The sequence below is a fragment of the Styela clava genome, chromosome 15 (assembly GCF_964204865.1).
Source record: "Styela clava chromosome 15, kaStyClav1.hap1.2, whole genome shotgun sequence".
NCBI classification, from domain to species: Eukaryota; Metazoa; Chordata; class Ascidiacea; order Stolidobranchia; family Styelidae; genus Styela; species Styela clava.
Window position 1 is genome coordinate 16,171,766 of NC_135264.1, and position 22,626 is coordinate 16,194,391.

The 22,626-nt window shown below is 41.0% G+C and overlaps 2 protein-coding genes and 1 long non-coding RNA gene across 3 annotated transcripts in view; 2 read left to right on the top strand and 1 right to left on the bottom strand.

Moving 5' to 3' along the window:
* The window catches only part of LOC120333760 (uncharacterized), a 199,786-nt gene that overhangs the window by 164,962 nt on the left and 12,198 nt on the right, over nt 1–22,626 (top strand). The window lies entirely within an intron of this gene.
* LOC144432363 (uncharacterized) lies at nt 3,319–4,340 on the top strand. Its single transcript, XR_013480554.1, has 2 exons — nt 3,319–3,507; nt 4,020–4,340. It is a non-coding gene; the product is annotated as an uncharacterized LOC144432363 (long non-coding RNA).
* LOC144432361 (protein unc-45 homolog A-like) lies at nt 9,780–15,624 on the bottom strand. Its single transcript, XM_078120371.1, has 6 exons — nt 15,508–15,624; nt 14,880–14,995; nt 14,419–14,536; nt 13,269–13,424; nt 12,508–12,638; nt 9,780–11,551 (listed from the first exon to the last, which is right to left on the bottom strand). The coding sequence occupies exons 2-6, from the start codon at nt 14,960–14,962 to the stop codon at nt 11,416–11,418; spliced, it is 624 nt and encodes a 207-aa protein (XP_077976497.1). The 5' UTR covers nt 14,963–14,995; nt 15,508–15,624; the 3' UTR covers nt 9,780–11,415.

The window sequence follows — 22,626 nt, forward strand, 5'->3', positions numbered from 1 at the left end:
AACACCTCCCCCGCGTCATTGTCAGTGCGCCACACCGGCCGCCGAAGTTGATGTGCTAATCTCTAATACTTATCTCTCGAGTGTTGCAATTTTTTTTTTTTTCATAAGTTCAGCTTTTTGTGAAATAAATACCCGGATTACATCTCTGCATTCGTGATGGTGCGGTGGCGCACCCGGTTAGGCGCGCGAATCTTGCGCCGTAGGCTGGAAGGTTCGAATCCACCCACGCTCGTGTAAAGTGCCCACCGATAGCAAAGTCACGAGGAATCGCTTGACTCGAAAAATGAAATAACCCCGTCTTTTATTGTTGTTATTATGACAAATTTCATAAAAGGCGACCCTCTGGCGTCACATCGCACTGACTCTGCGGGATCATTGGAGTTTGGGGAGTTGCATTTGAATGGCAACTACCCCGAGTTCCGTACATCGACGCCCCTCCAAGACCACGGAGCAAGCTCCGTCGGCCAAAGTAGGAGTCGTCTTCATTGGCAACTCGGACACGGGCTTGAACCCATGTCCAGGGGAACACCTCCCCCGCGTCATTGTCAGTGCGCCACACCGGCCGCCGAAGTTGATGTGCTAATCTCTAATACTTATCTCTCGAGTGTTGCTATTTTATTTTTTTTTTTATAAGTTCAGCTTTTTGTGAAATAAATTACCGGATTACGTCTCTGTATTTGTGATGGTGCGGTGGCGCACCCGGTTAGGCGCACGAATGTTGCGCCGCAGGCTAGAAGGTTCGAATCCACCTACGATCGGGTAAAGTGCCCACCGATAGCAAAGGCACGAGGAATCGCTCGACTCGAAAAATAAAATAACCCCCGCCTTTTTTATTGTTGTTATTATGACAAATTTCATAAAAAGGCGACCCTTTGGCGTCACATCGCACTGACTCTGCAGGATCATTGGAGTTTGGGGAGTTGCATTTGAATGGCAACTACCCCGAGTTCCTTACATCAACGCCCCTCCAAGACCACGGAGCAAGCTCCGTCGGCCAAAGTAGGGGTCGTCTTCATCGGCAACTCGGACACGGGCTTGAACCCATGTCCAGGGGAACACCTCCCCCGCGTCATTGTCAGTGCGCCACACCGGCCGATGAAGTTGATGTGCTAATCTCTAATACTTATCTCTCGAGTGTTGCAATTTTTTTTTTTTCATAAGTTCAGCTTTTTGTGAAATAAATACCCGGATTACATCTCTGCATTCGTGATGGTGCGGTGGCGCACCCGGTTAGGCGCGCGAATGTTGCGCCGTAGGCTGGAAGGTTCGAATCCACCCACGCTCGTGTAAAGTGCCCACCGATAGCAAAGTCACGAGGAATCGCTTGACTCGAAAAATGAAATAACCCCGTCTTTTATTGTTGTTATTATGACAAATTTCATAAAAGGCGACCCTCTGGCGTCACATCGCACTGACTCTGCGGGATCATTGGAGTTTGGGGAGTTGCATTTGAATGGCAACTACCCCGAGTTCCGTACATTGACGCCCCTCCAAGACCACGGAGCAAGCCCCGTCGGCCAAAGTAGGAGTCGTCTTCATCGGCAACTCGGACACGGGCTTGAACCCATGTCCAGGGGAACACCTCCCCCGCGTCATTGTCAGTGCGCCACACCGGCCGCCGAAGTTGATGTGCTAATCTCTAATACTTATCTCTCGAGTGTTGCAATTTTATTTTATTTTTTTTAAAAGTTCAGCTTTTTGTGAAATAAGTATCCGGATTACATCTCTGTATTCGAGATGGTGCGGTGGCGCATCCGGGTAAGCGCGTGAATGTTGCGCCGCATGCTTGAAGGTTCGAATCCACCTACGATCGGGTAAATTTCCCACCGATAGCAAAAGCACGAGGAATCGCTTGACTCGAAAAATGAAATAACACCGCCTTTTTATTGTTGTTATTATGACAAATTTCTTAAAAAGGCGACCCTCTGGCGTCACATCGCACTGACTCTGTAGGATCATTGGAGTTTGGGGAGTTGCATTTGAATGGCAACTACCCCGAGTTCCGTACATCAAGGCCCCTCCAAGACCACGGAGCAAGCCCCGTCGGCCAAAGTAGAGGTCGTCTTCATCGGCAACTCGGACATGGGCTTGAACCCATGTCCAGGGGAACACCTCCCCCGCGTCATTGTCAGTGCGCCACACCGGCCGCCGAAGTTAATGTTCTAATCTCTAATACTTATCTCTCGACTATTCCAAAACAACTAAGAAAAAGAGAGTGCACGGGCTGGTATTGAACTCGAACCGCAGGCCCACCTCGCTGGCGACGCACTATCCGCGCCATACCGGCCGCGCGAACATACCTTCTAATCTCTAATACTTATCTTTCGATTACCCCAAGAACTGAAAATAAGACAACGTCTGGGACCGGCGTTGAACTCTTAACTCAGATCTTCAATGTAAGTCCATCTTTGAATATCTGTTATTTGTATCGTATTGTTAGCTAGTTACTCTTGATTTGAGGCGCGAGACTTGATGAATTCAAAAATAAAAGGGCGCGGGAAATTCGGAAAAAAGGGAGCGCGGCTTGAAAAGTTTGTGAAACACTGTTTCCATTGAACCAGAACGTAAACAAATCACAGTAGCCAATTATCAGAGAACTGTGACGCAGTATTCGCAAGCAAAAATAGTTCGTGGCAAACAGAGAAGTAAACAAACCACAATGTTCGGCGTGCTAATCAATCAATTAATCAGTGGGGACACTAGAGCGAGTTGGACAGCAGGGAATCTCTTTGTATCCAGAACGTTCGGATTGCTGTTGTTTTGATAGCTAGGTGTGGTGGACACTTTCGGTTGTTCAGTTCAAGTTGCGAAAACTCTAAGTATAGATTGTGCCTTGTGTACTTCAGTATATGTTGTTGTTGCTGTATTTGACGTATTTTTCTTATGTTTTACCAGTTTTTATCAAACCGTCCTGATAGTCCTCGATGAAATAATTGGGTCTGGTTCAATTTGAGCCATTTGATTCTTCGAGATAACAAGCGGCTAACGCTACATTGTTTGATATTACTTCCTTCTGGAAAAAAATGTTTTATCCACGATATGTTTATACGAATGATGATATAGTTGGCTGTATATCAGAATCCCGTCCAACTTTATTTCAATTAGAGATTTCATACCTGAAAATAAACGAACAAGATAGTAAAAAGGTTTGATAACGGACGCAATCATCTCTTCTTGGTCTGTGCTAACGTCTTATTTTGTACTTGGTGACAACTAAATGTACATAGATATCTTGATACAGTTCAGAACACTATTCGAGCCAATATATGCTTGTATGTAATTTGCTGTATTTTATCTTTTAATATTTACAGTAAACTAGAATTATAAAATTACAATATTTTAACTAAAATACCTATTTATTTTGACTAAAACACAATGCTGTGATTCAGTAGTTCCCAAGTAAAGAAGTTAGCAGAAACTAACTTTTGTTCATCATTATTTCATCATCATTGCTGCATTATTTGACTTCTGGTTTCCAAAAGAAAGACGGAGCTTGATAAAACCAAGGTAATTATTATTAATTAAATCTTCAGACTCTAATATTGGTACAACTTGAAAAAAAATTCACCCATGAAGTTGCTGAAAGAAATAGGAAAAAAAAAACATATTGGTACTCATCGTTTCGTATAAAACTTCGTATTTAGCAGTGTTATATAAAAACTCAATGAGGTATAAAATGCTAAAATAGCAAATTAAGTCCGTTTTGCAGTAGTTGGATTCAATGTTCCCTATTTTAAAACTGACGTTGGCCACAACCAAACTGAAAACAAATTTTTTATGTTTTACCCAAAAATATTACTAGGAATTTGTTGAAATTGAATATTAGTTTTGACACAAGTTTTATTATTTTCCACTTTTGCTTTTGTAACATTGCAAATATTTTATTATGTATTGTAACTTCTTACGTCACACATGACCCGCCGTTCTAGGTGGGAAACATTTCGGCCGGTAGTCCAAGAGCCTTCCCTACCCATGTTTAAGTCTGTCTTGTCTGCATTCAAGTTTTGTTTGATTTGCAGGTTCGCCATGAAGTTTAACGAACGAAACATCCGAAGGTACAATTTCGATTCTATATTGATATGACGTTCTCAAATTCTGCAAATTTCAAAGAGTAACCGATGCAAATAATACAGTGCCTGCATATCGAAAGGGCAACTAAGGTTATTAATCATAAAACTATTTTCTTATTTGTAAAGCAGAATTTGTTTGCAGATAACAGGTTTTCTCTTGATAACAGTAATCTGTCTCATATTCTTCCAATTCTTGAGTTTCAAGAATAAAAAATGTAAATATAGATTCGGACTTGTGTGTGTACTTCCGAGGTGGGGATTTGCCGGCGCTTATATTTGTACTGTCCACTTCAAGAGTCCTGCCGCACACTAACACAAATTTATTTCAAATCGCTTGTAAATGTAAACTGCTTGTCTCAGAAAGTCTAACTTTGGTCAGACGAAACGTTACAGAAATACATTTGTGTTAATGTGCAGCAAGACTCTTGAATCAGGGGTTAAATGGGCCAAGATAATAATAAAAAGTTGAGAACTACTGGTTTGAGTTATAGATACAATGCTTTGCAGCAATGTGGAACTTGTGAATGACCAACCGCTTCGTAAGACGCTCGAGCGTGTTCGAAAACTGAACGAAGTGCGCAAGATGATAAGCCAATAAAATTAATCGAGTGATGAATGCCAGAATTATGATTGAATCGATGTCGCAGCGATGTAAATGCAAGTAGAGGTATCTTAGGTGGAAGACTCGGCGGGTAATTAAGCTGTTGTAGGACACGTAGTGGACATAGCGATCGTTTCAATATTATGTTGTTGTTCTTTGACACGTTTTTAAGAAATCTCTTTTCTCTTTGATTACTGAAGCAATTGCTATAAAATTTTCAGTGAGTAAAGATTATATTTGCTAGAGGGCTATTATTTTTATTTTTGCTGTGACGTCATCAAAAATATGTGGTGTTACGTGTCCATATATTTGAGCATAGCTCTCTTGTTTTCTATTGATGAAGCTTTTTGTGTGATAAATTGTAGAATTGCATCGCTGTATTTCCTTTGCCGCGGTGGCGTAGCGGATTGGGCGCAGGCGGATTGTGCCGAACAATGCAGGTTCGACTCCAACCGGGAGTGGGTCTTGAGAGATCACAAGTCGACGAATTCATTCCGGGTTGCAATATTTTTTTTGTAAGTTCAACCCATCGTGGGATAAAGACCAGGGTTACATCACCGCGTTCGAAATGGTTCGGTGGTGCATTGGGTTAAGCGCTAAAAGGTTGCGGTGCATACTAGAAGGTTCGAATCCACCATTAAGCGGTATCTCTTCACGCAAGTCGCAGGCAGAGTGTGCCACGAGTGCAAAAGCACAAAAAATCGCGCGAACCTGGGAAATGAAATCACCGAAGCTTTTTATTGTTGTTAACATATTAAATTTTGCAAAAATGCGGCCTTCTGGCGTCACATCGCACTGACTCTCCAAAATCACTGAGAAGTCACTTTTACATATATCTAAACTGCAGAGCAAACGGGTCTGGTATCGAACTCGAACAGTCGGATTAGTTCATGGTCGACGCATCGTCTGCGCCAGGCCGGATTGCGAGGATCTGCCTCTTTGTTATTCTACTTGTTACTATTATTTCAACACTTCGCGTAATACCTCCATGTAATATTTTAATTGGCTCAGATTTAACCAATCACAAAATTTCAAAGTCACGTGACATGCGCGTTGCCTCAACGGACATACAGTTGCCATGCGCTGAAAATTATGTTTTTGAGAGTTACCAGATTTGTGGAATCCGTTTTCAAAAATATCTGGCAACAGTCGTTTTTCAAGAAATCTTGCGCATGGCAAGTAGATGGCTGGTGATCTACTGCGCAAGTTGAGCAGTTTTGAATTAGCCAATCAGATTCAAATATTTTCTTGCGCATGGCAAATAGCTGATAGATGAACTTCCGGTTAGGATTTCCATATGCGCATGGCAAGTATATGGCAGATGACATTCTGCGCGACCACGTGACCTGGAATTTGGTCTTTTTGTGCGATAAATGCCAGAATTAAACTACCGCACGTCGCACGTCGCGGTGGCGCATTCGGCTAAGCGCTGGCAGTTGCGCCGAACAATACAGGTTCGACTCCAACCTGGAGCGGATCCATATTGTCCATGGACTCGTAGGATGTTGCAACTTTTTTTTTTCGATAAGTTCAGCTCTTTGTGAAATAAATAACCGGATTACATCTCCGTAGTCGAGGTGGTGCGGTGGCGCACCCTGTTAGGCGCGCGAATGTTGCGCCGCAGGCTAGAAGGTTCGAATCCACCTACGATCGGGTAAAGTGCCCGCCGATAGCAAAGTCACGAGCAATCTCTCGACTCGAAAAATGAAATAACCCCGTCTTTTATTGTTGTTATTATGACAAATTTCTTAAAAAGGCGACCCTCTGGCGTCACATCGCACTGACTCTGCGGGATCATTGGAGTTTGGGGAGTTGCATTTGAATGGCAACTACCCCGAGTTCCGTACATCAACGTCCCCTCCAAGTCCACGGAGCAAGCTCCGTCGGCCAAAGTAGGGGTCGTCTTCATCGGCAACTCGGACACGGGCTTGAACCCATGTCCAGGGGAACACCTCCCCCGCGTCATTGTCAGTGCGCCACACCGGCCGCCGAAGTTGTTGTGCTAATCTCTAATACTTATCTCTCGAGTGTTGCAATTTTTTTTTTTTTTTTTATAAGTTCAGCTTTTTGTGAAATAAATTACCGGATTACGTCTCTGTATTCGTGATGGTGCGGTGGCGCACCCGGTTAGGCGCACGAATGTTGCGCCGCAGGCTAGAAGGTTCGAATCCACCTACGATCGGGTAAAGTGCCCACCGATAGCAAAGGCACGAGGAATCGCTCGACTCGAAAAATAAAATAACCCCCGCCTTTTTTATTGTTGTTATTATGACAAATTTCATAAAAAGGCGACCCTTTGGCGTCACATCGCACTGACTCTGCAGGATCATTGGAGTTTGGGGAGTTGCATTTGAATGGCAACTACCCCGAGTTCCGTACATCGACGCCCCTCCAAGACCACGGAGCAAGCCCCGTCGGCCAAAGTAGGAGTCGTCTTCATCGGCAACTCGGACACGGGCTTGAACCCATGTCCAGGGGAACACCTCCCCCGCGTCATTGTCAGTGCGCCACACCGGCCGCCGAAGTTGATGTGCTAATCTCTAATACTTATCTCTCGAGTGTTGCAATTTTTTTTTTTTTTCATAAGTTCAGCTTTTTGTGAAATAAATACCCGGATTACATCTCTGCATTCGTGATGGTGCGGTGGCGCACCTGGTTAGGCGCGCGAATGTTGCGCCGTAGGCTGGAAGGTTCGAATCCACGCACGCTCGTGTAAAGTGCCCACCGATAGCAAAGTCACGAGGAATCGCTTGACTCGAAAAATGAAATAACCCCGTCTTTTATTGTTGTTATTATGACAAATTTCATAAAAGGCGACCCTCTGGCGTCACATCGCACTGACTCTGCGGGATCATTGGAGTTTGGGGAGTTGCATTTGAATGGCAACTACCCCGAGTTCCGTACATCGACGCCCCTCCAAGACCACGGAGCAAGCCCCGTCGGCCAAAGTAGGAGTCGTCTTCATCGGCAACTCGGACACGGGCTTGAACCCATGTCCAGGGGAACACCTCCCCCGCGTCTTTGTCAGTGCGCCACACCGGCCGCCGAAGTTGATGTGCTAATCTCTAATACTTATCTCTCGAGTGTTGCAATTTTATTTTATTTTTTTTAAAAGTTCAGCTTTTTGGGAAATAAGTATCCGGATTACATCTCTGTATTCGAGATGGTGCGGTGGCGCATCCGGGTAAGCGCGTGAATGTTGCGCCGCAGGCTTGAAGGTTCGAATCCACCTACGATCGGGTAAATTTCCCACCGATAGCAAAAGCACGAGGAATCGCTCGACTCGAAAAATGAAATAACACCGCCTTTTTATTGTTGTTATTATGACAAATTTCATAAAAAGGCGACCCTCTGGCGTCACATCGCACTGACTCTGTAGGATCATTGGAGTTTGGGGAGTTGCATTTGAATGGCAACTACCCCGAGTTCCGTACATCAACGCCCCTCCAAGACCACGGAGCAAGCCCCGTCGGCCAAAGTAGAGGTCGTCTTCATCGGCAACTCGGACATGGGTTTGAACCCATGTCCAGGGAACACCTCCCCCGCGTCATTGTCAGTGCGCCACACCGGCCGCCGAAGTTAATGTTCTAATCTCTAATACTTATCTCTCGACTACTCCAAAACAACTAAGAAAAAGAGAGTGCACGGGCTGGTATTGAACTCGAACCGCAGGCCCACCTCGCTGGCGACGCACTATCCGCGCCATACCGGCCGCGCGAACATACCTTCTAATCTCTAATACTTATCTCTCGATTACCCCAAGAACTGAAAATAAGACAACGTATGGGACCGGCATTGAACTCTGGTATCAAACTCGAACTTCGGGATTAGATAGCTGGCTACTGATTAACTTTGCCACATCGGCCAACGGAGAACGCGCTCAATTTTCTAATACTTATCCCCTGACTACTCCAAAACAACTAAAAAAAATCGCACACGGCTGGTATTGAACTCGAACGATGGGTTTTCGCATCTGACGACGGATTGTCCGCACCACACCGTCGGCAGGTTATCTCGCTCACATTTCCAATACTTGTATCCTGGTTATACTTTAAATCAACTAAAATGAGAGCGCGTGGGTCTGGTATTGAACTCGAACAGCAAGATCAGTTCACGATCGACGAACCGCCTGAGCCACGCCGGATCGCGATGGTATGCGTCTTTGTTGATCTACTTGCTTCTATCATTTCAACACTTCACGTAATAGCTTTATGTAATATTCTAATTGGCTGAGATTCAACCAATCACAAAATTGCAAAATCACGTGACATGCGCGTTGCCTTAACGGACATGCAGTTGCCATGCGCGGAAATTTCATGTTTTTGAGCGTTGCCAGATTGCTAGAATCCGTTTTCAAAAATATCTGGCAACAGTCGGTTTTCAAGAAATCTTGCGCATGGCAAGTAGATGGCCGGTAATCTACTGCGCAAGTTGAGAAATTTTGAATTAGCCAATCAGATTCAAGTATTTTCTTGCGCATGGCAAATAGTTGGTAGATGAACTTCCGGTTATGATGTCCGTCTGCGCATGGCAAGAAGGTGGCAGATGCCATTCTGCGCCGACCACGTGACTTGGGATTCGAGATATGATTGGCTGCCATTTTGACATCGTAGAATCCAGACAAGATTCTTACCTTGCCCTATTTATCTCAAGGATATTTCTGTTCTATTCTCAAAATGGCGCCATTATCCACGTGACTTGGGATTCGAGATATGATTGGCTGCCATTTTGACATCGTAGAATCCAGACAAGATTCTCACCTTGCCCTATTTATCAAGGATATTTCTGTTCTGTTCTCAAAATGGCGCCATTATGCAGCTCTACTTTACTAAGTGAAGTTAATTTCTCAATTGTGCGCTTCATAACTCAATTTCCCTATGATGAGCTGTCTCAACAACATTCGTAGGGTGGTTAGTGTAACTAAAGGTCGTTAGCGCTTTTGTCCTCAAATTCGTAGCTGATAAAAGTGAAAGCTATTATTCCTCCTATCCGACAGGGACGCTCGAGGTCGTGGTATTCTAGATGATTAGGCCGTCATATCGGCTCTCCTCTACCCCGGGAGAAATACGAAAATTCCACCGTACCTTATAATTTTTTACCACCAAAAATTATCTGAAATAGCATAATTTAATACTCGAATGCAAATTTTATACAAATAATTGTGAAAAACGAGCAAAATGACAAAAAATCATGCAAAAAAAATTCAATCATGATGTAATTATAAAACATTGCCACAAGAATTATAGGCACTCTAGGGTGAAGAAAATATTTGAGATTTATTAAGTGGGGGGGGAGGGGGGGCGGGGTTGAAATTTCTAATATCCCAGTAAGGGTCTTTTGCCGATGTTTTCAAAATATAGAAAATATAGAGTCTAATAAGAAAATTTCTATGTATGATACAAAAATGCCTTTTTTTCACATTTCAAAAGTGCCATGGCAGGGGAAGGCACGGAGTTTGTGAGTTGGAGCCGGGTGTGGATTCTTTTGGCTCCACATGAGCCCTAACTTTGCTAAGATATGAACTTATTCTACTTGTGTGAGAATTTCCATTACCGTTGAATGCGAGTTGGAGGCAACATTTTATCTTTGACTGCACCAGGGCATACACATAGCCAGATAATAGCTGAGGAGAGAGGGGGGGATCTGAAATTTTATATTTTCCTGGTTAGATCTCCCGCCGAAATATGCCTAAGTGTAATTTCGAAATAGTCTTTAGGGTCTAATGAGCGTTTCAAACTACAAAAAACTAATGATTTTTTTACAATTTAAAAGGTAAAGAGCTAACAAGCCCCACATGAGCCCAAACTTTGTTGAGAGATGAACCTATTACCGAATGAGTGCACGCAAGCTTTAAGAAAAATATAAAAAAAAAAGAATGAAGACTGAACATATAAACAGAGAAAAACATAATGATAAAGAGTCCATCAGTAATCCGCAATCAAAATATTTGACATGGATAAATACTTTTTTTAACAAATATGAATTTCATTTGGAAAATACAATATTTGAACTTTTAAAAGTTTAGAGAAACACAACATATGATTTTTGAATCACTTGCACTGTTAATAGACCAACATCTGATGCAATATGATATGATAAACAACTTTTTATAAAAAGAATTTCATTTGGAAAAAATTCGGTATCTTCAATGGTAATAAAAGAAGTCAAATTTTTGCAAACAATTCGAATTAATTGTAGTTCTGGAAATTTCACAATTCGATCAAATCTATTAAATTTATTACATCCATGATTTTCACATTTTACATTTAAAATACATCAAAAACAAGCACAAGGTCATACTCTTTCTGCGAGATTCAAGAGTACCAACTGAGTCGTTGTTATCCCTGTATTCAATTCTCTTTAAACAATATTAAACAATTAAAGAACGATCTAAGCTAGTATATGCAAATGATTCTTTGTTTTTGAAATTAGATTTCATTTTAGAGTTTGGCGTGGGAGTTGAAAGTAAATTTTCCCCAAGACCCAAGGCCCTGCTAGCAAAGTAGTTAGTCATAAAATCAAAACTCACAAGCATTAAGTTCCCAGCAGACTATCAAAGAAGAACTAACATATATATATAAGACTATCAAAGTTAGCTAACATACTTATATGATTGTTTCAAAAATTTATTTATTCAGAGTTCGGGACTGGAGTCTAAACTTTTCACACAACCCAAAATTGATTGTAAATTTTGTCTGGACTTCAAGGCCAATGTTGCGCCAATGTTGCGAAAAAATACTTTCTTTATTTTTCATTTTCTGTAGACTGAATGAATTTATCATTTTCCAGTTGTTTCAGCGCTTTCAGTGCAATTTCTTTCAATTTCTTCTTGTTTTCATCCTCTGACTTTGAGTGTACGATCAAGATTTCAAGTATATTGCTGAAAAAGGATGAAAAAAGAATTAAACATAGAACTGGAACATGAATTCTATATTTTGACAGAGGTTGACAAGATGGCTTAATCACATGGCTTCTCGTCCAGTTAACGTGTCGAGTATTGAATTCCTAGCGCAGAAAGAGAAAGCCGTAATCGACCAGCGGTGAGTAAGCCACCCCAGGTTGTAAAGATTTTACATATTTATCCCGGGGCAGAGGAGAGCTGATAACACAGCCTAATCATATGGCGAACAATGACCTCTTGTCGGGTTGACAGTCCATGCCCAGTATTGAATTCGTTAGCTGGTTATTTCCTATGTTTTCAGATGCATGGACTTGATGGTAGAGGAAGCAGTAACCGACCAGCGGATAGTAATTTACATATTCATCCTGGGGGAATGGAAAGCTGATAGGACAGCTTAACCATATAGCGAACCACGGCCTCTCGCCCAGTTACCATTCCATGTCGGGTATGGGATTAATTGGTTTGCTGTATTTGTTTTCAAACTTGATGGTGGTGGAAGCAGTAACCAACCAGCGATTACGTGAATCACCCTACGGCATCGAGGAGTCCAGCAATCCTCTCGCACATAACCATCCCTGCATGGGATTTAAACCTGCAAAGCCAGGCAGAGTAATCAGAGGTGCGGTGGCGAGCGTATTCCCAACGCTTAACACAATGAGCTACACAGCCAACCACCCTATAACGACGAAAAATACAACAATCCTCTCACATTTGAATCGAACTAGGGAAGTCATACAAGGTAACCAGATCGTACAACTGTCAGCTCTGAGCTCTACTTCACAAACACCAAAATATAATGATATAGGACTTTTACAGTAGGAGGGGGGGGGGGGAATAAACAGCACTGAACGGATATCCAACAATTTAATCTAACTTTTACATTTTTATGCAGAAAAAAATTTTCAGCCAACGTGAATGAATAAGTGGAAACATACCTCTCAGCGATTTGTTCGGCAGATTTTTTGCATGCCGCCACTACATTATGTACAATGACACAACCTCGAACAGCAACTTCAATATTTTCACTCAAACATGTCATCGACAGATTGTCTATCCAGGCTTTTGTCTGAAATGAAGAATATTTATGCATGATGAAAGAGAATTAAATAGTTTTAAAAGAGGCAAAAAGGGGGATAAAGGTTAGGAACCAATGCCATTAATGATTCCATATGACTTGGTATCAGCTGTATATGCGGCGCTCCAGAAGTGTGTGTACCCACATGAAGGTAAGTAATTTTGTTCGTCTACTTTACATCAAGTTGTGTAAAAGGACTGAAACCTATGGGCCTATTCACTTGGCTAACACAGACAGTCCCCAAACTTGTAATAAAACTGAAATAAGAAAAATTAGAATAAAATTATAACTCAACCCTAACTTGGTACACACACTACAGTATCGTATATTCTATTCAAACAATACCAAGGCATTTCAATGGGAAAGAAAAAAACAATATCGCTATCAAGCAACGACACCTGTAATTGAGTCTATCAGTAATCAAGAGAAAAAAAAAGTCAAACATTGTTTTTAGAGCCCTACACTTTGTAATAAAAGTAGTAAAAAGTACTGATAGATCGGTCCCAAACAACCAATTATTGTCTTCATTTTCGTAGACAAAATTAAGAAATTTATGTTTCTGTTTTTAGGGGGACACATGTAGAATATCCAGCTGCAAGCGGTCCAAATTTCCAACGTTACCTGGTCTTTAATCTTCTTACAAATTTCTTCTTTATTCGAAGTAAGAATTCCGAGAGCACCAGCTGCAGCGAGTCTCGTCTGCTCATCGTCTTCAGCGAGGAGTAAAACTAAAATCTTTAAACGATCGTGCCCCCCCTTTGCCATCATTTCTTGAAACTGAAAAAAAAAGTTGAAAAATTAAGTTTTGGAAACAAATTTTTTTTTTTGGTTTTTTGATGACGAAACATCGACCATGAACTGAAGTTCTCACGAAGACTCATTGCTCAAAGGGCCCCAGAGACCTCTTGTTGAGAACCAAAAAGACTACAAACTTTTCATGAACAACTTTGTCATTTAAAGTGAAGGCTTGAAATCTATCAAAAGTATAGCAGTGAGACTGTCTGTGTAAACCAAAGTTATTCCATCTGGGAGTCGCTGTAATATCTTTCTTGACACTAAATATCTTAAAACCATGACAAAAATTTATGTACACTAGTCTAGTTCTGCGATTTCTTAACCCTTTCCATGCGATTTTTATTTTTTATTAAATAATCGTATTTGCTACGCCGATTTTATGCATTTGTACCCCCACAACTAATTGATCGACTGACGAAAAACTAATGATCCTTTGCTGCCCACTGACAGCTCGTTGGAAAGCATATTCAAAGAGCTTGCAATTGGCTATTATAAAAAAAAGTTTTTTCAAAAGTGGTGGTCTGAGTCACAAACCGGATAGAAAAAAGGCATTTTTTTTTCTTGGGAGTTGAAACTTCAAACCGTGATAAAAAATAAAAATATTCGCTAAATCCTTTACTGTTACCGCTTCGTGGTTGGCAAACAATAGCATAATAATGCTGTAGCAATTTCGTGATCTAACTCAAAATACTTTGGTAGATGGAAGGGTTAATATGTCTTCTATTACCACCCAAAAAACACCGAAATTTGCATAAATTTCAAAAACACTCCCTCGTTCCGCCGCAAATAAAATTCCAGTCGTAAACGAAAGCGAGATTTACTTTTGTCGTTGGTACGTATACGTGCCCACCGCACGAAAAGGGTTAAACAATTCTTTTTTTCGACTGTACTGGCAGAAACATTGTTGGAAAGCCACTGATCTTGAGTCTTGGTTTAAGTAAAAATGGAAAACCTAAAATATAATTTAGAAACTTACATCAGGGCTCATGCACATGTTACACATTGTTTCTGTTGCGGCTCTTCTGATCATCTCGTGTTCTTCTAACATGTATGTTTCAATATCGTACGTCATTTTTGCATGAACAATACGTCGCCTGGAAATACAAAATGTAGGAGTTTAGTTATTTCATAAATATCATCTATAAGCTGTGTATTATGTGCCAAACTGAGCTCTCAGCTCTCTTTATGAGCCTTGAGGCAGCTGTCCTGGACCGACAAAGGCTTCGACCGGGCGCCATTTGCAATGAGAGTTTGTAGACTATGGAGTCATAGCTATGTTTCGTAAAAAATCCAGGGTTGGTGTTTTACAATGTGACCCCGTAAAGAGGTTGATTGAAACTTTTGCCCTACTCCCCAGTTCTCAGTTCTGCCATTAGGCATAGAATAGACTCCAACCCTGGCCTCGAGTTAGCAAAGCATGCAAAAGACTTCACTCACCTATGAGTTTCATCTATCGCAGATAAGTTTGTCAAGGCCATGAATGCTTCAAAATTTTGGATTCCGGCACATTCTGGATGCATCAATTCTTTCAATGCTTTCACACATTCAAGAGACTGAAAATGAAAAGAGGTAAACTTCAAATAAAGGTAATCATATTAGTTCAATGAAAGGTTACAAGTCCTGAATGGTTGAAACATAATCTAGAGCAGGGCTGTTTTTTAACCTGGGGAGTCAAGTATCAAATAAATTGTTATCATTTTCCTTATCTAGGCCGGGGGCTTCCCCAAACTTTTAAGATCGCGACTTCTTTCCATATATTAAAATTTATCGCGAACCGCGCTCTGAAAAATGTGCCACTTTTCAGGTCTTGCTATCAAAGTTGGGATTGTCATGCAAGGATGTCTTATGTTTTCTCTCGAAATCGTTCGAATTATGTTCCGCACTAGTTTCAATAATTGGGTTTCAAATAAAAAGTTCTAAAAAGTACAATAAATATAGTACTCTGCGTGACATTGTTGTACCCGTTGCGACCCCTAAAATTCATTGCACCCTCCTGTGAGGTCATGACCCCAAATTAGGAAGCCCTGATTTAGGCAAACACACCCATAAAATCATTTTCACTTACTCTTTGTCCTGGGAAAGCTATTACAGGATTCTGAGTGATAATAAGTTTAGCAATAGCTTGTGCCGCAAGACTTTTGCCTTTAGTTGTGCCTTCCTTAGCAAGAGGGAGTAATACTCTACCAGCACAATAGGGTTAAGCCGTCTTATCTACTTTTCTCTCGCCCGGGATAAATATGTAAATCATATCTGAATGATCTCCTCTAACGGCTATACTTACAATAATAACTCTTCAATGGTTATACTGGAGGCTTTCTTGTGACTGATAATTTCAATTTTCGACGAGGGATGCATTTCGGCTTTCCGCATTTCCCGAAGATATATTTTGCAAGTGAAAAAAATTGAAATATTTTGTTCCTTCCGAAAACGTGCTCACTATCAAGATATTAGTGGTCAAGAGTAATTATATCTTCGAACAAAGCTACAAAATACCAATGTAAAAGAATTACGATAAAAGTATCTTACTAAATAAACTAAAGTAATTAAATACTCTCGTTTTTGACTTTTCATTATCATAGCCTATATTCTTCACTTTATCGTACTTCCTATTAATATTTTTGATATAGTTGATCAAAACAAGATCTCGATCCAAATTTAAAAGACTACTAAGAGATAAGAGTTGCGTGTGTCCATTTATGAACTACTGGTTCGGCGATATATGCATTTATCTAATGGCTAGCGTTTCATACTGGGAAAGATACTGATACATCGAGATTTACAATATTGCCGATTGTAATAATTTTCCAATAATCAACTAAAAGTGAAAGATTACTTATTTAAATATACACTACCGCTGTGCTAAAATATATAAACAGAGTGGGCAAATAGTATGGTAACTGTTACTCTGATATTTAAAGTATAATTGCTTTTTATCAATAACCTTTTCAACAGCCAGAAGGGTCAGGAATGGATATATTTCATTCTCAGCTGTAGGCATATTTTCCCTCTTATTGCGTTCTGCGGGTAAATTCATTGCGCATGAAATTTATAAATTATTGCCTATTTCAATGGGTAGGTTGAAATTTGCATCAAATAGGCCTTAAGTATAAGCCAAGTCATGTTTACCTAGTCTAATTTGAATCGAGAACCCCATTCAATCTGCCGCACTTTTCTGTATAGTTTTCAATCATACTTAAGATTAAGGCATTTGGATTAAATTTAGAGTCATGTTTTCCCCTTCAAACGAACTATCGTTGCACCACTAAAGCTAGCGTAGGAGAATAAGTAAATCAATACGTCAAACTTTTGATTCTGTATATACTTTGAAGGAGGATATTGCGTAAAATTAAGTCACTATATAATATTGATCTCATTTCTCTAAAAATATAGACCAAAGATATTTTAGGAAGACGTAATTGGTATAATACGAGCGTAACGTTGACGCATATCACATTTTTACGTAAAGCTGACGCAATCTATGTGTTATATAAGCATGGTCTCAAAATCTCGACGAAAAGAATATGACACCAGGATATTTTGTATTTAAATGCAAGTGTTTACTTTTTGTCACTCCGGACCTTTGTCATTAGGATGCTTTATGGTAGAACAACAATATTTATAGCCGTTGCTGCAAAAAAGATTTGGTAAACTTCGTACGAGATGACGCAAATTGTTTTGTCACGCAATACTGACGCAATCTACGTGTTTTATAAACAAGGTCCCAAGCATTCAACAAAGAGAGTACGATCCACAAATCGGTAAAATTTTTTCCTTTCGCGGAGGAGGTAGAAATAGCTGGAATGGTTGACGCATTTTAGATAATTAGTAGTTAGAAATACCTTTAATCCTGACTCTCATTTCAGATTAAAAAATTTGTGAAGCATTGTTTACATTAAACCAGAACGTAAACAAATCACAGTAGCCAATTATCAGAGAACTGTGACGCAGTATTCGCAAGCAAAAATAGTTCGTGGCAAACAGAGAAGTAAACAAACCACAATGTTCGTGCTAATCAATCAATTAATCAGGGGACACTAGAGAGAGTTGAGCAGCAAGGAATCTCTTTGTATCCAGAACGTTCGGATTGCTGTTGTTTTGATAGCTAGGTGTGGTGGACACTTCCAGTTGTTCAGTTCAGGTTGCAAAAACTCTAAGTATAAATTGTGCCTTGTGTACTTCAGTATATGTTGTTGCTGTATTTGACGTATTTGTCTTATGTTTTACCAGTTTTTATAAAACCGTCTTGATAGTTCTCGATGAAATAATCGGGTCTGGTTAAATTTGAGCCATTTGATTCTTCGAGATAACAAGCGGCTAACGCTACATTGTTTGAGATTACTTCCTTTTGGATAAAAATGTTTTATCCACGATATGTATATACGAATGATGCTATAGTTGGCTGTATATCAGAATCCCTTCTCAACTTTATTTCAATAAGAGATTTCATACCTGAAAATAAACGAACAAAATAGTAAAAAGGTTTGATAACGGACGCAATCATCTCTTCTTGGTCTGTGCTAACGTCTTATTTTGTACTTGGTGACAACTAAATGTACATAGATATCTTGATACAGTTCAGAACACTATTCGAGCCAATATATGCTTGTATGTAATTTGCTGTATTTTATCTTTTAATATTTACAGTAAACTAGAATTATAACATTACAATATTTCAACTAAAATACATTTTTATTTTTACTAAAACACAATGCTGTGATTCAGTAGTTCCCAAGTAAAGAAGTTAGCTAACTTTTGTTCATCATTATTTCATCATCATTGCTGCATTATTTGACATCTGGTTTCCAAAAGAAAGACGGAGCTTGATAAAACCAAGGTAATACAAGAAAACAAAGTTTAAAAATTAAATCTTCAGACTCTAATATTGGTACAACTTGAAAAAAAAATTCACCCATGAAGTTGCTGAAAGAAATAGGAAAAAAAACATATTGGTACTCATCGTATCGTATAAAACTGTATTTAGCAGTGTTATATAAAAACTCAATGAGGTATAAAATGCTAAAATAGCAAATTAAGTCCGTTTTGCAGTAGTTGGATTCAATGTTCCCTATATTAAAACTGACGTGGGCCACAACCAAACTGAAAACAAATTTTGATGTTTTAACCAAAAATATTACTAGGAATTTGTTGAAATTGAATATTAGTTTTGACACAAGCTTTATTGTTTTCCACTTTTGCTTTCGTAACATTGCAAATATTTTATTATGTATTGTAACTTCTTACGTCACACATGACCCGCCGTTCTAAGTGGGCAACATTTCCGCCGGTAGTCCAAGAGCCTTCCCTACCCATGTTTAAGTCTGTCTTGTCTGCATTCAAGTTTTGTTTGATTTGCAGATTCGCCATGAAGTTTACCGAACGAAACATCCGAAGGTACAATTTCGATTCTATATTGATATGACGTTCTCAAATTCTGCAAATTTCAAAGAGTAATCAATGCAAAGAATACAGTGCCTGCATATCGAAAGGGCAACTAAGGTTATTTATCATAAAACTATTTTCTTATTTGTAAAGCAGAATTTGTTTGCAGATAACAGGTTTTCTCTTGATAACAGTAATCTGTCTCATATTCTTTCAATTCTTGAGTTTCAAGAATAAAAAATGTAAATATAGATTCGGGCTTGTGTGTGAACTTCCGAGGTGGGGATTTGCCGGCGCTTATATTTGTACTGTCCACTTCAAGAGTCCTGCCGCACACTAACACAAATCTATTTCAAATCGCTTGTAAATGTGAACTGCTTGTCTCAGAAAGTCTAACTTTGGTCAGACGAAATGTGGCAGAAATACATTTGTGTTAATGTGCAGCAAGACTCTTGAATCGGGGGTTAAATGGACCAAGATAATGATAAAAAGTTGAGAACTACTGGTTTAAGTTATAGATACAATGCTTTGAAGCAATGTGGAACTTGCGACTGACCAACCGCTTCGTAAGACGCTCGAGCGTGTTCTAAAACTGAGCGAGGTGCGCAAGATGATAAGCCAATAAAATTAATCGAGTGATGAATCCCAGAATTATGATTGAATCGGTGTCGCAGCGATGTAAATGCAAGTAGAGGTATCTTAGGTGGAAGACTCGGCGGGTAATTAAGCTGTTATAGGACACGTAGTGGGCATAGCGATCGTTTCAATATTATGTTGTTGTTGTTGTTCTTTGACACGTTTTTAAGAAGTCTCTTTTTTCTTTGATTACTGAAGCAATTGCTATGAAATTTTCAATGAGTAAAGATTATATTTACTAGAGGGCTATTATTTTTATTTTTGCTGTGACGTCATCAAAAATGTGTGGTGTTACGTGTCCATATATTTGAGCATAGCTCTCTTGTTTTCTATTGATGAAGCTTTTTGTGTGATAAATTGTAGAATTGCATCGCTGTGTTTCCTTTGCCGCGGTGGCGTAACGGATTGGGCGCAGGCGGAGTGTGCCGAACAATGCAGGTTCGACTCCAACCGGGAGTGGGTCTTAAGAGATCACAAGTCGACGAATTCATTCCGGGTTGCAATCTTTTTTTTTTGTAAGTTCAACCCATCGTGGGATAAAGACCAGGGTTACATCACCGCGTTCGAAATGGTTCGGTGGTGCATTGGGTTAAGCGCTAAAAGGTTGCGGTGCAGACTAGAAGGTTCGAATCCACCATTAAGCGGTATCTCTTTACGCAAGTCGCAGGCAGAGTGTGCCACGAGTGCAAAAGCACAAAAAATCGCGCGAACCTGGGAAATGAAATCACCGAAGCTTTTTATTGTTGTTAACATATTAAATTTTGCAAAAATGCGGCCTTCTGGCGTCACATCGCTCTGACTCTCCAAAATCACTGAGAAGTCACTTTTACATATATCTAAACTGCAGAGCAAACGGGTCTGGTATCGAACTCGAACAGTCGGATTAGTTCATGGTCGACGCATCGTCTGCGCCAGGCCGGATTGCGAGGATCTGCCTCTTTGTTATTCTACTTGTTACTATTATTTCAACACTTCGCGTAATACCTCCATGTAATATTTTAATTGGCTCAGATTTAACCAATCACAAAATTTCAAAGTCACGTGACATGCGCGTTGCCTCAACGGACATACAGTTGCCATGCGCTGAAAATTATTTTTTTGAGAGTTACCAGATTTGTGGAATCCGTTTTCAAAAATATCTGGCAACAGTCGTTTTTCAAGAAATCTTGCGCATGGCAAGTAGATGGCTGGTGATCTACTGCGCAAGTTGAGCAGTTTTGAATTAGCCAATCAGATTCAAATATTTTCTTGCGCATGGCAAATAGCTGATAGATGAACTTCCGGTTAGGATTTCCATATGCGCATGGCAAGTATATGGCAGATGACATTCTGCGCCGACCACGTGACCTGGAATTTGGTCTTTTTGTGCGATAAATGCCAGAATTAAACTACCGCACGTCGCACGTCGCGGTGGCGCATTCGGCTAAGCGCTGGCAGTTGCGCCGAACAATACAGGTTCGACTCCAACCTGGAGCGGATCCATATTGTCCACGGACTCGTAGGATGTTGCAACTTTTTTTTTCGATAAGTTCAGCTCTTTGTGAAATAAATACCCGGATTACATCTCCGTAGTCGAAATGGTGCGGTGGCGCACCCTGTTAAGCGCGCGAATGTTGCGCCGCAGGCTAGAAGGTTCGAATCCACCTACGATCGGGTAAAGTGCCCGCCGATAGCAAAGTCACGAGGAATCTCTCGACTCGAAAAATGAAATAACCCCGTCTTTTATTGTTGTTATTATGACAAATTTCTTAAAAAGGCGACCCTCTGGCGTCACATCGCACTGACTCTGCGGGATCATTGGAGTTTGGGGAGTTGCATTTGAATGGCAACTACCCCGAGTTCCGTACATCAACGTCCCCTCCAAGTCCACGGAGCAAGCTCCGTCGGCCAAAGTAGGGGTCGTCTTCATCGGCAACTCGGACACGGGCTCGAACCCATGTCCAGGGGAACACCTCCCCCGCGTCATTGTCAGTGCGCCACACCGGCCGCCGAAGTCGTTGTGCTAATCTCTATTACTTATCTCTCGAGTGTTGCAATTTTTTTTTTTTTTTTATAAGTTCAGCTTTTTGTGAAATAAATTACCGGATTACGTCTCTGTATTCGTGATGGTGCGGTGGCGCACCCGGTTAGGCGCACGAATGTTGCGCCGCAGGCTAGAAGGTTCGAATCCACCTACGATCGGGTAAAGTGCCCACCGATAGCAAAGGCGCGAGGAATCGCTCGACTCGAAAAATAAAATAACCCCCGCCTTTTTTATTGTTGTTATTATGACAAATTTCATAAAAAGGCGACCCTTTGGCGTCACATCGCACTGACTCTGCAGGATCATTGGAGTTTGGGGAGTTGCATTTGAATGGCAACTACCCCGAGTTCCGTACATCAACGCCCCTCTAAGACCACGGAGCAAGCCCCGTCGGCCAAAGTAGAGGTCGTCTTCATCGGCAACTCGGACACGGGCTTGAACCCATGTCCAGGGGAACACCTCCCCCGCGTCATTGTCAGTGCGCCACACCGGCCGCCGAAGTTGATGTGCTAATCTCTAATATTTATCTCTCGAGTGTTGCAATTTTTTTTTTTTTTCATAAGTTCAGATTTTTGTGAAATAAATACCCGGATTACATCTCTGCATTCGTGATGGTGCGGTGGCGCACCCGGTTAGGCGCGCGAATGTTGCGCCGTAGGCTGGAAGGTTCGAATCCACCCACGCTCGTGTAAAGTGCCCACCGATAGCAAAGTCACGAGGAATCGCTTGACTCGAAAAATGAAATAACCCCGTCTTTTATTGTTGTTATTATGACAAATTTCATAAAAGGCGACCCTCTGGCGTCACATCGCACTGACTCTGCGGGGTCATTGGAGTTTGGGGAGTTGCATTTGAATGGCAACTACCCCGAGTTCCGTACATCGACGCCCCTCCAAGACCACGGAGCAAGCCCCGTCGGCCAAAGTAGGAGTCGTCTTCATCGGCAACTCGGACACGGGCTTGAACCCATGTGCAGGGGAACACCTCCCCCGCGTCATTGTCAGTGCGCCACACCGGCCGCCGAAGTTGATGTGCTAATCTCTAATACTTATCTCTCGAGTGTTGCAATTTTATTTAATTTTTTTTAAAAGTTCAGCTTTTTGTGAAATAAGTATCCGGATTACATCTCTGTATTCGAGATGGTGC